This window comes from Sebastes umbrosus, chromosome 17 (assembly GCF_015220745.1).
Source record: "Sebastes umbrosus isolate fSebUmb1 chromosome 17, fSebUmb1.pri, whole genome shotgun sequence".
NCBI lineage: Eukaryota > Metazoa > Chordata > Actinopteri > Perciformes > Sebastidae > Sebastes > Sebastes umbrosus.
Window position 1 is genome coordinate 11,431,633 of NC_051285.1, and position 13,553 is coordinate 11,445,185.

General features: G+C 40.6%; 2 protein-coding genes across 16 annotated transcripts in view; both read right to left on the reverse strand.

Annotated features, from left to right (window-relative positions):
• Positions 1-49: 49 nt before the first annotated feature.
• Positions 50-3,790, reverse strand: LOC119475233 (CAAX prenyl protease 2-like). Of its 2 annotated transcripts, XM_037747724.1 has the most exons (8): positions 3,245-3,790; positions 3,051-3,153; positions 2,451-2,534; positions 1,863-1,941; positions 1,592-1,759; positions 1,410-1,481; positions 449-511; positions 50-367 (listed from the first exon to the last, which is right to left on the reverse strand). In XM_037747724.1, exons 1-8 carry the CDS (start codon positions 3,382-3,384, stop codon positions 147-149), a joined length of 930 nt encoding a protein of 309 aa, XP_037603652.1. In that variant the 5' UTR covers positions 3,385-3,790; the 3' UTR covers positions 50-146. The 2 variants fall into 2 exon arrangements, with proteins under 2 accessions (XP_037603652.1, XP_037603653.1); XM_037747725.1 differs by lacking the exon at positions 3,051-3,153 and having other exon boundaries at positions 3,245-3,786.
• A 639-nt stretch (positions 3,791-4,429) lies between these two features.
• The window catches only part of LOC119475468 (EH domain-binding protein 1-like protein 1), a 30,475-nt gene continuing 21,351 nt past the window's right edge, over positions 4,430-13,553 (reverse strand). For 10 of the 14 annotated variants that reach the window (XM_037748205.1, XM_037748204.1, XM_037748202.1 and 7 more), the window contains 13 exons: positions 11,254-12,084; positions 10,025-10,256; positions 9,782-9,930; positions 9,630-9,678; positions 9,199-9,523; positions 7,613-7,683; positions 7,442-7,478; positions 7,247-7,299; positions 6,750-6,870; positions 6,207-6,306; positions 6,041-6,114; positions 5,781-5,895; positions 4,430-5,559 (listed from right to left, as the gene is read on the reverse strand). In XM_037748205.1, the coding sequence (XP_037604133.1) occupies positions 5,472-5,559; positions 5,781-5,895; positions 6,041-6,114; positions 6,207-6,306; positions 6,750-6,870; positions 7,247-7,299; positions 7,442-7,478; positions 7,613-7,683; positions 9,199-9,523; positions 9,630-9,678; positions 9,782-9,930; positions 10,025-10,256; positions 11,254-12,084 (2,245 nt within the window). In that variant the 3' untranslated portion in view covers positions 4,430-5,471. The remainder of the gene's footprint in view (positions 5,560-5,780; positions 5,896-6,040; positions 6,115-6,206; positions 6,307-6,749; positions 6,871-7,246; positions 7,300-7,441; positions 7,479-7,612; positions 7,684-9,198; positions 9,524-9,629; positions 9,679-9,781; positions 9,931-10,024; positions 10,257-11,253; positions 12,085-13,553) is intronic. The other 4 variants (XM_037748201.1, XM_037748207.1, XM_037748208.1 and 1 more) reach the window with 2 other exon arrangements.

Sequence of the window (13,553 nt, forward strand, 5' to 3'; positions counted from 1 at the left end):
AGAATCGTTCTCTTCTCATGCTCACATCCACCCACACACACACTTTATATAAAATTACTTTTTTATTTGAAAACCCAACATAAAATGAAATCCATCGTAAAAAAAAAAATGTTTTAAGAGCGGGAGTATATTTAATGTAATTTAATCTAGCATGCAGACGCTGCAGGGGCAACCAGGCTGCAGATGGGAATGGCACCATAGAAGAAGGGATCCGTCAGTGGGAAGAGTAGCACCAGAAACAGAAGCAACCCCATCAGATACGAGAAGAGTAGAGCTGATCGTTGAGGGTGTTGCAGGGCAGAGCTGATGTCAGGCAGGCCCTGACTGTTACAGAACGAATGGCACAAAACTGGACCCACAACATGACCTATTAAAGACATTACAGGTTGAATGAGGTTTGTGCTGTAGGTGAGTATGTTAGCAAATTAATGTGCTGTTTATCTCTCACCAGTTTTCATGAATATGAAGGCAGTGAAGGCACCGAACACAGTCGTGTACAAGAACTGCATCCCTGCAACAGAACAGCACAGGATTTTTGTGAGTTAAATTGATGACCAAAAGTTAATTCATGTGATGAATACCCATATATAAATCCCAAGAAGACACAAATATTGTGAAAGAATTAGGGCTGTCAATCGATTAAATTATTGAATCATGATTAATCGCACATTTTTTATCTGTTCAAAATGTACCTTAAAGGGAGATTTGTCAAATATTCAATACTTATCAACATGGGAGTGGGCAAATATCTATAGTATAAAAAATATGCTAAAATCAGAACATGTCAAACTGCAGCCCAACAGGCAACAACAGCTGTCAGTGTGTCAGTGTGCTGACTTGACTGTGACTTGCCCCAAACTGCATGTGATTATCATAAAGTGGGCATGGCTGTAAAGGGGAGACTCGTGGGTACCCATAGAACCCATTTTCATTCACATATCTTGAGGTCAGAGGTCAATTCAGGAGTTCATTCAGGAGACCGTTGTTCGTGTCCCGTGCGTTAAGTTTCACTTCCACGTTACAATCAGCTGTTCGTTTGTGTTTCGAGTTCATAACGTTCAGTGTCATTTTCACTGTACAAATGTAGTAGTGTTAAGCCCAACCATGTATTTCTTTCCTAAACATAACTATAGTGGTTTTGTTGGCTAATCCATATCGTGACGCCAAGGGGTATGACAAAGCGCCGGTATGTAACGTGTTGGGATGAGAACGTGTTGTATGTAGATATAAATGGCTCATTCTAAGGTAACAAAAACACAATTCTTATATTCAGGTGATTATACACTAAAAGAAAACATACTTAATATTATATGACATTTCTGCCAATAGGTCCCCCTAATTGTTACATATTGTTCCTTTAATTTGCTTTCATTATTAGTTTTAGAGGAGAGTTTTGTAAGCCAACTGACCTGACACCAAGAGGATGACACTCATACTGTCCTTGCGGAGGCGCCGTTGCTCTACGATGTGGTGGAAATGGGCTAGAATGACACATACAGTAGCTATGAATTGTGGTGAAAATAAAAAAATAATGTAGCCCTTGGTAACATGTAAATATGTTGTTCACAGCCTGAAAATGAGGTTGCCATACCAACACCGAAGAACAGCGGAGCCATGAAGACGGCAGCTGTGGGTCCTGTGCAGGGGAGCAGCATGGGCAGCATGGCCCCTCTGAACACCAGCTCCTCCGTCACTGGTGCCACCACCTGGTTCCTGAGCCACACTACATCTCCCACACATAACCTCCACGACTGAACATCTGGGAAAATAAAATGATGACATACACATCATATGCATGCAAGCACACTTGTAAAACTCTCCTGCTGCGACATAACATCCAATAGACACAAAGCTGAACTCACCCACTGCAGACAGCAGTTCCCCGGTGAAGCCTTCAGTGTTGTCCATCGCAGAATGAACCAGGGGCCCGAGATAAAACACCTGATGTTTACAATTAAATGAATTGTTTATTACAGCCAGTGGAAGTATATAAAAAAAGATTAAAGATCTATATGGCACATTTTCAACACGTGGTTTAAACATGCACACGGGATTTCATGGAGGTTGTAAAGCCATGCTGTATCGTATTGGGAACGGAAATTGAACCTCTGAAATGTCAAAACTGCTTTAGCGCAGCATAAAATAAAATGTTTTAAGAGGGAAACGGGATCCAGACGGCAACTTAACCCTATAGCTTCTCAGGTTGACTTAATGTGTAGCGGGTTAAGACAAATATGGTAGTAAAAGTTAGTATTGAAAGGTAAATGTTGTTTCATTGGCTTACTTTCTGGTCTTTTCTATCCTTTGATATTAGGATATCAACTCTGACAATCAGGTGCTCAAGTTGAAAACAGTCTAATTCTTGTAAATCAAAGAAAATATGCTCTATATGTGGGACAGAAACATGTTTTTCTTCAAGCTTTAATCCGAGTTGAGACTCTCTGACGCACCATGGTTAGCAGTAGTGGCAGTACGGCTGCAGGAACCACACCTTCCAAACGAACTCCCATCAACTCCCACACAGACGCATCCACCTGGAGGAGCACAAAGTAGATTTATAAACATAGTTTGTACCCTAAAGTGATTATAAAGTTAAGCCAGTGTGACCGTGGGCTTAACCTCACAAAACACCTTATGTATACAGTGAATATGCCCCCAGGAGTGAGGACGCCGTCCTTCACCTGGACGGTCAGGGTTCAGTATGAGAAAGACACTGAATCCCTGTCAGCTTGACTGACACTGACCTTTGACCTCCTACCTGAACTCTGGCTCTACTGTGCTTGTGCTGCATTATTTTGAATAATGAATGCTGTATTGTTTTGTTTTTGTTGAAACTGTTGTAGTGAGGTGTTGATTAAACTGTTTTATTTTGGAGGTCGCTATACTCGAGTATGGATTATAGTGGATTATTAGCATATAGTAGAATGAAATGGAAATACTCAATTAAAGTGCCTCAAATTTGAGCTACTAACCGACTCAGATCATTAAATGGTTTGTTAGAACACTGTCTATTGCAGTAAACTGTAGCCAATTTGTTCATGTGTACTCACCCTGACATCAGCCCAGTGCATCCAGGCCTTCACCACTACAGGTGACAGAGCAGCGACCAGCAGCACACTGGCACAGCGACGCTTTATCACACTGGGATGGTCCCTGCACACACACACACACACACACACACATCGAAACAGTTTAATAGTGCAGTGTAACAGTACCGTCACAGGTGTGCTGGTGAGTTGTGTACCTGGGTAAGCTGCTTCTCCAGACGTACAAACTGCCAACGTATAGGCAGGCGAGCAGGAGGCAGCTCAGCACACTCACCCAACACCTGGTATGGGCGTGCTGCTTCACCACCATTATAAGACCACGTTCTGGTTCCACCATGACAGAACTGAGGGTTTGCTATCAGAGCTTCAGGAAGTTCCTCAGGTGAGCTACAGCGAGCACATCGGGTCGGTTCTGTCTGTTAGTCATTTCAGATTAGCACATCCCAGTGAGGTGGAGATGTGAGCTGCAGAGTCAAGCTGATTAGCTCTAATACTCTACTGGGAGGAGACACATGGCACACACACTGTAATGATTAACTTAACAGATATAAACTACAGTGCAAGCAAGCATTGTTTTGTTCACTTATTTTATTGTATTTAAGTTGTAAACTGTTTTATTATTTTATTAACACCATTTTTTATTGTATAAGTTGTATAATTGTATCATATTTTATTGTTATTTTATTAATCACCTATCTTATTATATTTAAGCTGTAAAATAATTGTATTATCATTTTATGAATCATCTATTTTATTGTATTTAAGCTGTAAAATTGCATTATATTTTATTATTATTGTATTAATCACCTATCTTATTTATATTTAAGTTGTAAAATTGTATTGTTTTATTATTTTATCAATCACCTATTTTATTCTATTTAAGCTGTAAAATTTCAATATATTTTATTGTTATTTCATTATTACCTATTTTATTATATTTAAGTTCTAAAATTGTATTATATTTTATTAATTTAATCAATCACTTATTTTATTGTATTTAAGTTGTAAAATTGTATTCTATTTTATCGTTATTTTATTAATTACTTATTTTATTGTATTTAATTTGTATATTATTGTTCTATTTTATTGTTATTTTATTAATATAGTTTTTACTTAGCACTATTTTACAACTATTACTGTTATTATAGCTTTTAATCATATTTTATTACATATTTATAACACATTGTTAAATTGTTTTTGTTGTTTTCACGGTTCACACTTGTTCTGTCTTCTGTTTGCTTGTCAGTCATCTGTGAAGCACTTTGAACTGCACTAACCTGTATGAGAGGTGCTATACAAATAAAGTTTGATTGATTGATAGATTGATATTTCACAGGTTCATGTTGTGTCCAAAGCTAAAAAAAACAACAACAAATCCAAAGTATAAGCAACCAACCAGTATTTATGTTTCTTCAACATATTTATCAAACTCATTCATCACATCTTCACCTCATAAATATAGACAGCAACTCCAGGTATACAGTGTGTGATGGGTATTACAGTAGTGATGTGAAGCAGTGTACCGCTTTATCAGCACACCTCAAACAGCATGCATACAGTAGTCCAAGGACACAGGTTCATTTCTGTGAATCAAGCAGGCATGAACATCACAACCATACACGTGAATATATGGTTGGTTTAAGGCATTCAGGGTCTGTGTGCACACAAGGTTTCGTAACTCCTTAATATGAAGAACATCTAAGAAAAGAAAACAATCAATATTGCAATGAGTGGAAATGCTTTTAGGGTTTATAAAAATGTGATGTTGGGGGGTTAAGTTAAAAACCTGTATCCTGTACTCTCAATATTGTGAGTTTGAGTCCAGCTCATGACTTATCATATTATTTTATATCTAACATGTCATGTTGGCATGTTGCAATCAAATGTTTTTTCACTTTCAGGGTGGAAATGACTGAAATAGAAATGTAAGACGAATATCACCAGAAACAACAAAAGAAAAGAAAGGACAAGGCACAGATTCTGACAAGCCCTATCATGACAAGGGGAACCTTTTCTTTATAACAAAAAAAGAAGAAAAAGCCAGTGTTCAAATACTGAACAAACTCACAGATGAAAACACACAAAACACATGTGCAATAAATGAACAACAATCTGACACACCATTTAAATAAATACAAATATGCAAACAGAATTAAAATAATACTTAAGACAGACTGAAATTGACACAAACACATTTTCATTTTCAAGAAAACACTTTCAAAGAAGACACAGTTTTGCAGCCTGTATCTTGTCTTCCCACATAATGGGTTTTAACAGTTCTCTGGGAAAATAAAGGCACTAAAAACAGGGAAATATTGAGCCCCAAAAGCCCTGAAAGATCATCTTTCGTGACTTCGGGGTTGCAGTAGTAAAAGCTCTTTGTTTGTGTGTGTGTGTGTGTGTGTGTGTGTGTGACCTCTCTTCTCACTGTAGGACACATTTGTCTTTGTTGCTGTATTTTCGCCTCCTCATCTCCAGACCGCGCTCTAGACGCTCGTCCTCCTCCATCGCCCTGTAAACACACAACCACATATTACAGCATAGTGCATATGACTTTAACTCTTGGCCATCTATACCCACACCTGTATCAATGATTTGCTTGCAAATAAGGAATAAAAACAATATATATCATTGAACTACATTGAACTAACTACATTTTTACAAGCACCATTAATCTGAAGGTGTTTTTTTTTTTTAATCTCCCTACAACTTGTCTTTTTCACACACACTCACCCTCTCTCCTTGGCGTCGATGTCTCTGATGATCTCGTCCCGCTGGTTGACCAAAGACACCAGCTCTTGGAGGAGCAGCTGCTCCCTCTGCTGCTGAGTGGACGACTTCTGCCAGTCTGCAGGACAAACAGCAGAACTTTACGTAACGGTTCGTATGATCATGTACAGTTCGATTCTGCCAATCGATCCCCCCTAATTGTTCCTCACTGGTCCTTTAAGTAAATGATCTGAATTCTTCTTCCACCTCTGTTGGTTACTAACCTTCTATGGCCATCATCACCCGAAGTTCCCTGTTCAGAAGCTCAAACCTCCTCTCCAGATCCTGCTCCTCTTGCCTGTAGACAATAAACAAACAAATAAAAGGAAGTGTGTATACTGTATGTGTACGTACATGTTTGTATACTGTATGTATATTATGAGGTCTTACAGTAGCTCCAGGTTGTCCTGTCTGCGTATCAGAGCGTTCTTCTTGTTCACCAGGGTGAACCACTCCTGGATCAGTCTCTCCTCTTCATCACGGTCGCTTCCTGTAGAAACATGAACATGCTGAGCAATTTCTGATTCTTACAAACAGTCCCTTTAAATATTTCTTTAGTGGGGTACTTCATTTTTTTTGTTTACTGTATGTATAACCTGTGAACAAGTGGGCACTTTTTTTAAATAAGAGTGGCAGTTTTGCTGGCAGGTGACTTTTTTGTATTATATTTTCTTATAATTTCGTATCACATGTACATTGTCAGTTTATTTTTGCTTTAGTCAAACAAACCAGCTTTCTCTCTAGAGTAGCTTTGCTGTAGTTCAACTTCTTACAGTGTGAATCAATTGGTAGCTTGCAAAGCTATGCTTTAAAAGTAGCTTCCCCAACACTGGCAGTTTGTACACAACTGGATGGTTCATTGTGGAAAACCTACACCATTCACTCCTGCTGCCTACGTACTTCCTGTTTATTCCTTGCTGATGTGTGACTCACCTGTTTCCATGAGGCTTCGCAGTCGTCTCTCCACCACAGCGGCTCTGCTGTCGACGTGCTTCTGCTCCGTCTCCAGCGCTGCCAGCTCACTCAGCACATACTGACTGGTGTCCTGCAGACACTGACCACAAGCACCATCACACACACACACACACACACACACACACACACACACACGCATACATGCAAAACACACACACAATCACATGAACATACACAGGACAATGGCAGGAAAGTGAGGGAAAGGAAATCAAAGTAGAGAGGGAGTCGGGGAAACAAGAAAACAAGTAGAAGAAGAGGGTCAAAAGATTAGAGAACAGCCAGAAGGATGGAGATGAATTGAACAACTTTTTACAAGATAAATATGATTCATTCTTTCTTGCAGCCATCAGTCATTTTACAGTAATGATGTTCATTTGATCTGAGAGGAAGAGTGAAAGATAAAGAAAAGAAGAAGTAGAGAAAAGAAAAAGGAAAGTGAGGAACACATAACTGACCATTGTTTCCTCTTCCTGTTTGAGAGGCTGGGTCTCAGCTGTACTCTGCAACTCTGTACACAAACACACACAAGACAAATCAAAGTGTAAAAGGGAGAAAAGAAAAAGAAAAGATGATGACAATAATATATAATATAAAAATAACTTGAATCAATATTTAAAACGTTAGAGTATTGCCTTCAGGGTGGTACCCACCTGTATTATTAATGATTCCTGTCTTTGTGTCTTCATCCTGGACAAGAAAAACATGAAACTAACGGTAACTATCACAAGGCTGACACATACAGTAAATATCAGACTGTTTTTCCTCCAGGTGAAAGTAAAGTGCTCAAATACAGTTTAAGAAAAAGACAGAGAAAGTGTTACCTGAGCCAGTCCAGATTTGGCTGATTTATTAATAGACCTTGGAGGAGGGACCGGAGTTATTGACTCATCCCCTGAAAACAGATGAGAACAACAATCAGAAGTTGGATTCTTGAACATAATTATTCAACACAATTTCCTGAGTAACTTTTAATTCTTAGAGTTGAAAACAATTATAATAATCTATTTATTATTTAACATAATTAGTAGGGCTGTCAATCGATTCAAATATTTAATCGCAATTAACCGCAAATAAATCACACATTTTTTATTTGTTCAAAATGTACCTTAAAGGGAGCTTTATCAAGTATTTAATACTCTGGGAGTGGGCAAATATGCTTGCTTTATGAAAATGTATGTATATATTTATTATTGGAAATCAATTAACAACACAAAACAATGACAAATATTGTCCAGAAACCCTTATAGGTACTGCATTTAGCATAAAAAATATGCTCAAATAATAACATGGTAAACTCAAGCCCAACGGTGTGCTGACGGGACTATGACTTCAAAACTGCATGTGATTATCATAAAGTGGGCATGTCTATAAAGGGGAGACTCGTGGGTACCCATTGAACCCATTGTTAATTACATATCTTGAGGTCAGAGGTCAAGGGACCCCTTTGAAAATGGCCATGCCAATTTTTCTTTGCAAAAATGTAGCATTAGATTGGCGCATTATTTAACCTCCTTCACGAAAAGCTAGTATGAAATCATTCATACCAATGGATTTGTTAGGTTTTCTAGTTTAATTTTATGCCATTATCTTCACTCTAGCTTTAAAACTGACAACTTAAAAAAATCACAAGTTGCTCAGCTAATCTGGACTGTGTGGGTGTGATGTGATCAGATTTGCTGGACGATGGCAAACAATCCCACAACTGTCATCACATTTTGATTTTAAATAATTTTGCACGGGCAGAAAGCCCTCTCTCATCTGAAATAACCCAAACTGTTTAAACTTTGGCACAAAATGGGTTTATGTAGCACCTCATCATTCATACTAAGAAGCTGATTGAGAAAACATGTTTTCAGGAGCTTTGAAATTAGAACGATACACTTATTTATATCCAAAATGTTCATGGCCGCACCATTCCATCAAATGCAACCCTCTAGATGTGCATCATTTTATACATGTTCATCAAATTCAGCATGACATATCTGGTATCTTCGGGGAACTTTGGGGGAACCTACTAGAATCTTAATTGAGGTGCTGTGAACTTGATTTAGAGATTTCTTTATCCCTCCTTCTTGTCTCCGTAGGTCAAACCGTGACACTTAACATTCCTAAGTTCCCCGGAGACACATTAATGCTTCCTCGTTCTCTTTTCTTTTGTTTTTCTGACATTATTTGTCTCTTATTTGTCTTTTGTCTTCTTTTCACATTCCGATTGAATCGAGCGTGCCTCCAGCAAGAAATACCACTGAATGCGGACTGGAATTTTAAGTAAGTTTGACTGCACAATTTGTTATGCTGAACCCACTAAAAAGGTCCATGATATTCAAGACAGATGGGATGAATCACAGTAAAAAAGAATAGTATAAGTATAAGTTGAAATGTTTAAAGGTGGAAAAGAGGCTGATACCTTTAACCAGTCGTTTGGTCCTTGGTGCAGGGACGACCAACGTGCTGCTCCCTCCTTCCTCTAGGCTCACTCCTTCGTTCAGCCTGGCCATGCAGAAAGCAGCGGCGTCGACGTTAGTGGGACCGGGACCAGAGAGGGCGAGGCCGTAGCTGGACTGGCTGCTGTTGTGCTCTATCTGCAGCACGCTCAGCTCCTGGTTGGTGAAGTGCGAGCGGATCTGGCTGAGGTAGGTCATGACTATGAGCCTGTCGGGGACGGACAGAAGGACCATGTCGGACGGCTCCAACAGGCGAGAGATGCCCAGCGCCTCAAAACCGTCAAACGCCTGAAGAGAGAGACATCATCAGTTCAAAAACAAGAAATACATGTGAACTATCAACACTTCTAATGGCACTAAAGAGCTGAATATAAAACATGAGCCATGTCTCTACCTTCTTGTTGTTGAGCTTGATGTCATGAGAGTACAACCGGTCAAAATCTCTAATGGGACAAAACCAGGAAAGAATATAATGAGAACATACCTACAGAAGGTTTACAGCATTCAAAGTAATGTAGATTTATTATCAATTCATCTGTTACATACATTTTGTCTGGATGGAAGTGATGTAGGATGGCACAGAATGCCAGGCCATTTCTCCAGGAAGTGCTGAAGTTGGTGACCTTTACCCCCCGGTAATCGTTGGTGATGTCCTGACACCACTGGAGCAGCGACTGAATGGAGTTCACTGGGCCCTGCAGAGGAGGAGGAGGAGAGAGGAAGAAGTTTTGGTTGTGTGTGATTTAAAATGTCAGAGTTTACGTGCACATCTGTATTGTGTGTATTTACCTCAGCTGCATCGTCCTTCCCGTCAGCCTCCTCTCTGACCATTGGAGCCGGATGAGGGGATTTAAGGTCGGAGGTTTCCTCTTCTGGTAACGTAGGAAGTCGAGATGTGGTCATCTCACAGTGATGGGGAGGAGTGATGTGGGTGTCTGTGTGTGTGCTGGAGGTGTCTCCAAACTGCGATGGCGGTTTCTTCTCTCCACCATCTGGGAGGTCGGCCAATTGGCCTTTTACCCTAAGAGGAGACAGGACGTAAACAATTAGAAAAACTCAACGGAAAGACAGACTTAGGGAGATCATCCAAGCAGCGAGTCGTAGATGTGAGCGAGAGACGTGCAAGCTTGCCGACACGACAGATGGCAGCACAGGCTTGATGTTAGAGGGCAAGCCAGGGAACATACAGCATTCAAGAGAATGACTCTTCAGTATATTTTTTCAGCAACACAGTCTATGCTGTTTGGACAATTTTTTTTATCACCTCAGAACAAAGCAGATTCACCAAACACTTTTTTCTAAATTGTGTATTTTCCTATGCTTTGGATATTCAGGTGAAAAACATCATATACAGCAGCAGTTCTTGAAAACACACAGCACTTCCCATGCACTCAGGTGGTAACACACACACACATATTGCCAGAGCTATTTTAAGTCTTTTGCGTGTCCAAAAACAAAAACATTTTGCTTTCTAAGCTTACGTTTCTAGTCATTTCTAGCAGCATGGCGGCGGTGTCACAAACTCTCATTTTACAGCTAAACAGTACACTACAAGATGATTCTGAAAACATTTGAGGCGAGAAATAGGCATTAACATAACAGAATATTGATTCATATTTGATCAGCGCGGCCTAGTTTGACCGTTTGGTCGGAGCTCGCGACTGATTGACAGCCGGCTCTCATAGACGGCAGATGGACAGCAGACCTCAGATCAGCTCTGACTGCTTGTTTTCCTCCGGTATGTGAAATCTTGCAGATGCCATTAGGAGCACCGGAGGACACAGAGGCACATGATTTTTTTCAGGTTACCTGTTTCATGTACTACTGTCACGATAAAGCGACCGTTTTATAAAAACAACTTTTTTTAAATCATATTTGCTCCAATCTCGCCTACTTCAGCTTTAAGTCCGACTCAAGTCTCAAGTCTACATCTCTGCATATCACAAACACAAACAAACAAACACAAGGCTTCAGTCATTTTCTAAGGCAGCACAGGTTGACAGCCCAAGCTGACTTACACATCCTCCTCTCCTTGACTTTGCCCCGGCTCAATGGTCGGTGGCTCCTCTGCCTCAGTTAGTGATATTTCCTGCAGGGTATCACTGCAGGGTATCAAGTACTGACTGCGATCGACAAGCTCTGTGGTGTCACAGTCGATGTCATTGAGATCGGGGATGAGGAGCTTCATGCCGCGAGGGCCAGAGACAGGGGATGTGTCACCTGTCATCAGACTGATTTTAGCCAATAACAACCTCTCCTCCTCTCGGAGCTGCTGCTCTTTGGTTAGACGGTTGAGATCACGGGTGTGTGTTTCTGTGTGAGGGCTGTCACTCTTTGTGGTGTGTGTATTCAAACTGAGGCTGCTCATGTCTTCATCATCCCTCATTTCAAGACTCTTGTGTGACTCTGTAGCTACGTTGGCCATGCTCGCGTCATTGTTTATCTCATCGATGTTCGTGTCTGTGTGTATCTTGGTGTGTGAATGCATGCTGGCAGTGCTCAGAGGAAGGGGCCAAGGCACCACAGACGAGTGGACAAGTTCTCCCTCCTCATTGGCTGCTGCCTCCAGGCTGTGACAAGTTTTTGTGACCACATCATCTCTCTGTCCTTTCGCTGGCTGTTTTTGTGCTCCAGTATATTGGGGAGCAGGTTTGGCTCTAGTTGTCTGACCGATTCCTTCCTCTTGCTTAGACCCCAAAGGAGGTTTAGGATGAGGACGGTCTGCCAGACTGGTTAGGGAGTGTTCAGGTTTATTTGGCTGACTGGCAGCAGAGCTCTGGTAAAAGGTTTGTCCACAGGAAGGGAGTGAGGAGGGCGTCTGGGTAACGGCAGGGGACGGGTGGCCTGGGCTGAAGACAGAAAAGGAGATTTCAGAGCTGAACCTAAAGGCTGAAGAACTATTGAGAAAACTGAGCAGCAACAAATCCTTGTCGGGATGCACCGATTTATCAGCTGAACATTGGTATCGGATGATATTTGCCTTGTTTGCCTTGGCAGTGGCTGATGTGCATCTGCTGTGTTGCATCAATTTTGCACGGGCTAAATGCTGAGTAGGTTATTTGCGGACGGTCTCGGACAACAGTTAAAAGACAGTGTAATGAAATGCTGAATGACTTTAAAAAAGCTCAGTTCTTTTTTTAGAACAAAGAGGTCTTTGTTTCCCTGGAACAAAAGGGGAATAAATAACAGCAAAAACAAAATAAATAAAAACAACCATATCGGTATCGGCTAACAGCGAAATTGATATTTTAAACATCGGTATCAGTCCAGAATCTTGCAATCGGTGCATCCTTAGATCCTCGTCACGCTCCATTTCCCTCTGGCAGCATACCACCACTCCTCTCACGCAGCCAGACCTCCATCTTGTTGATCTCACAACGGTCGGATGGAAATTCAAGCATAAAAGTTGTTTAGAAAAGACACAGTCGGCTGTCGCCATATTTTAAACAAATTAAGAGTAAATTGAGGGTAGAGGATGGTTTTCGTGAAAGAAGGACACAGCTAATCTCATGAATGTCTCAAGTTTTCTAAAGGTCTTTACATCCCCGTTGTTTGGACAAGATTTTCCCCAGACTTCCACAAGTTTGACGTGACAGAGGTGTGGCTATGCAAGATCATACCAAACTAGACAACCAAAGGCAAAACACCAATTTAAAACATGCTCCAGTCTCCACTGTACTGCAACATATCCACTGACCAAACCAATCCATTTATTCATGCTACTTCACATGCTTACTCAGCTGAAATGAGCACTAAACAAAATGCAAGGAACTCTCGATGTCAGCCGTGACGATCATGGACAGAAACATACAGTAGATATACTGTAGATACATCCATTGCACAGCTTCCCCTTTTTTCATGCTTGCTGCACTACTGCTGCATGTTAGACCAAATCTTTTTTCCTCCAAGTATAAATGACAACAACAGCAATACAGGACAGACTCAGTTTCCCTATACAGGTTCCCTTAAGCAAGCATCAGTGCTTTTGAAAAACTTAGGACAATGCTATAACTCAGCTGCGGCCCTCCTAACCCCACAATGCTCTTGGGGATGTAAACAGGAAGTATAATAGTTTAGCCTGTTTTATGGTTTACATTATTAGCCATCAACAGTTCCTGGAGTGTCTTTTTTTTCCTATGATTTCTAAGGAGATTGATGGAGGTTTATGGAAATAGTGATATCTTCGGAAAGTGTAAGTCACACTGAATTTAAAAACATGTGTATCATGTCTGTGTAGGGATGTTCATAATTGACCGTTTAACCGTCAACCGACATTAAGCATTTTAACCGATTAACGCTATTGGTTAAAATGGTTAAA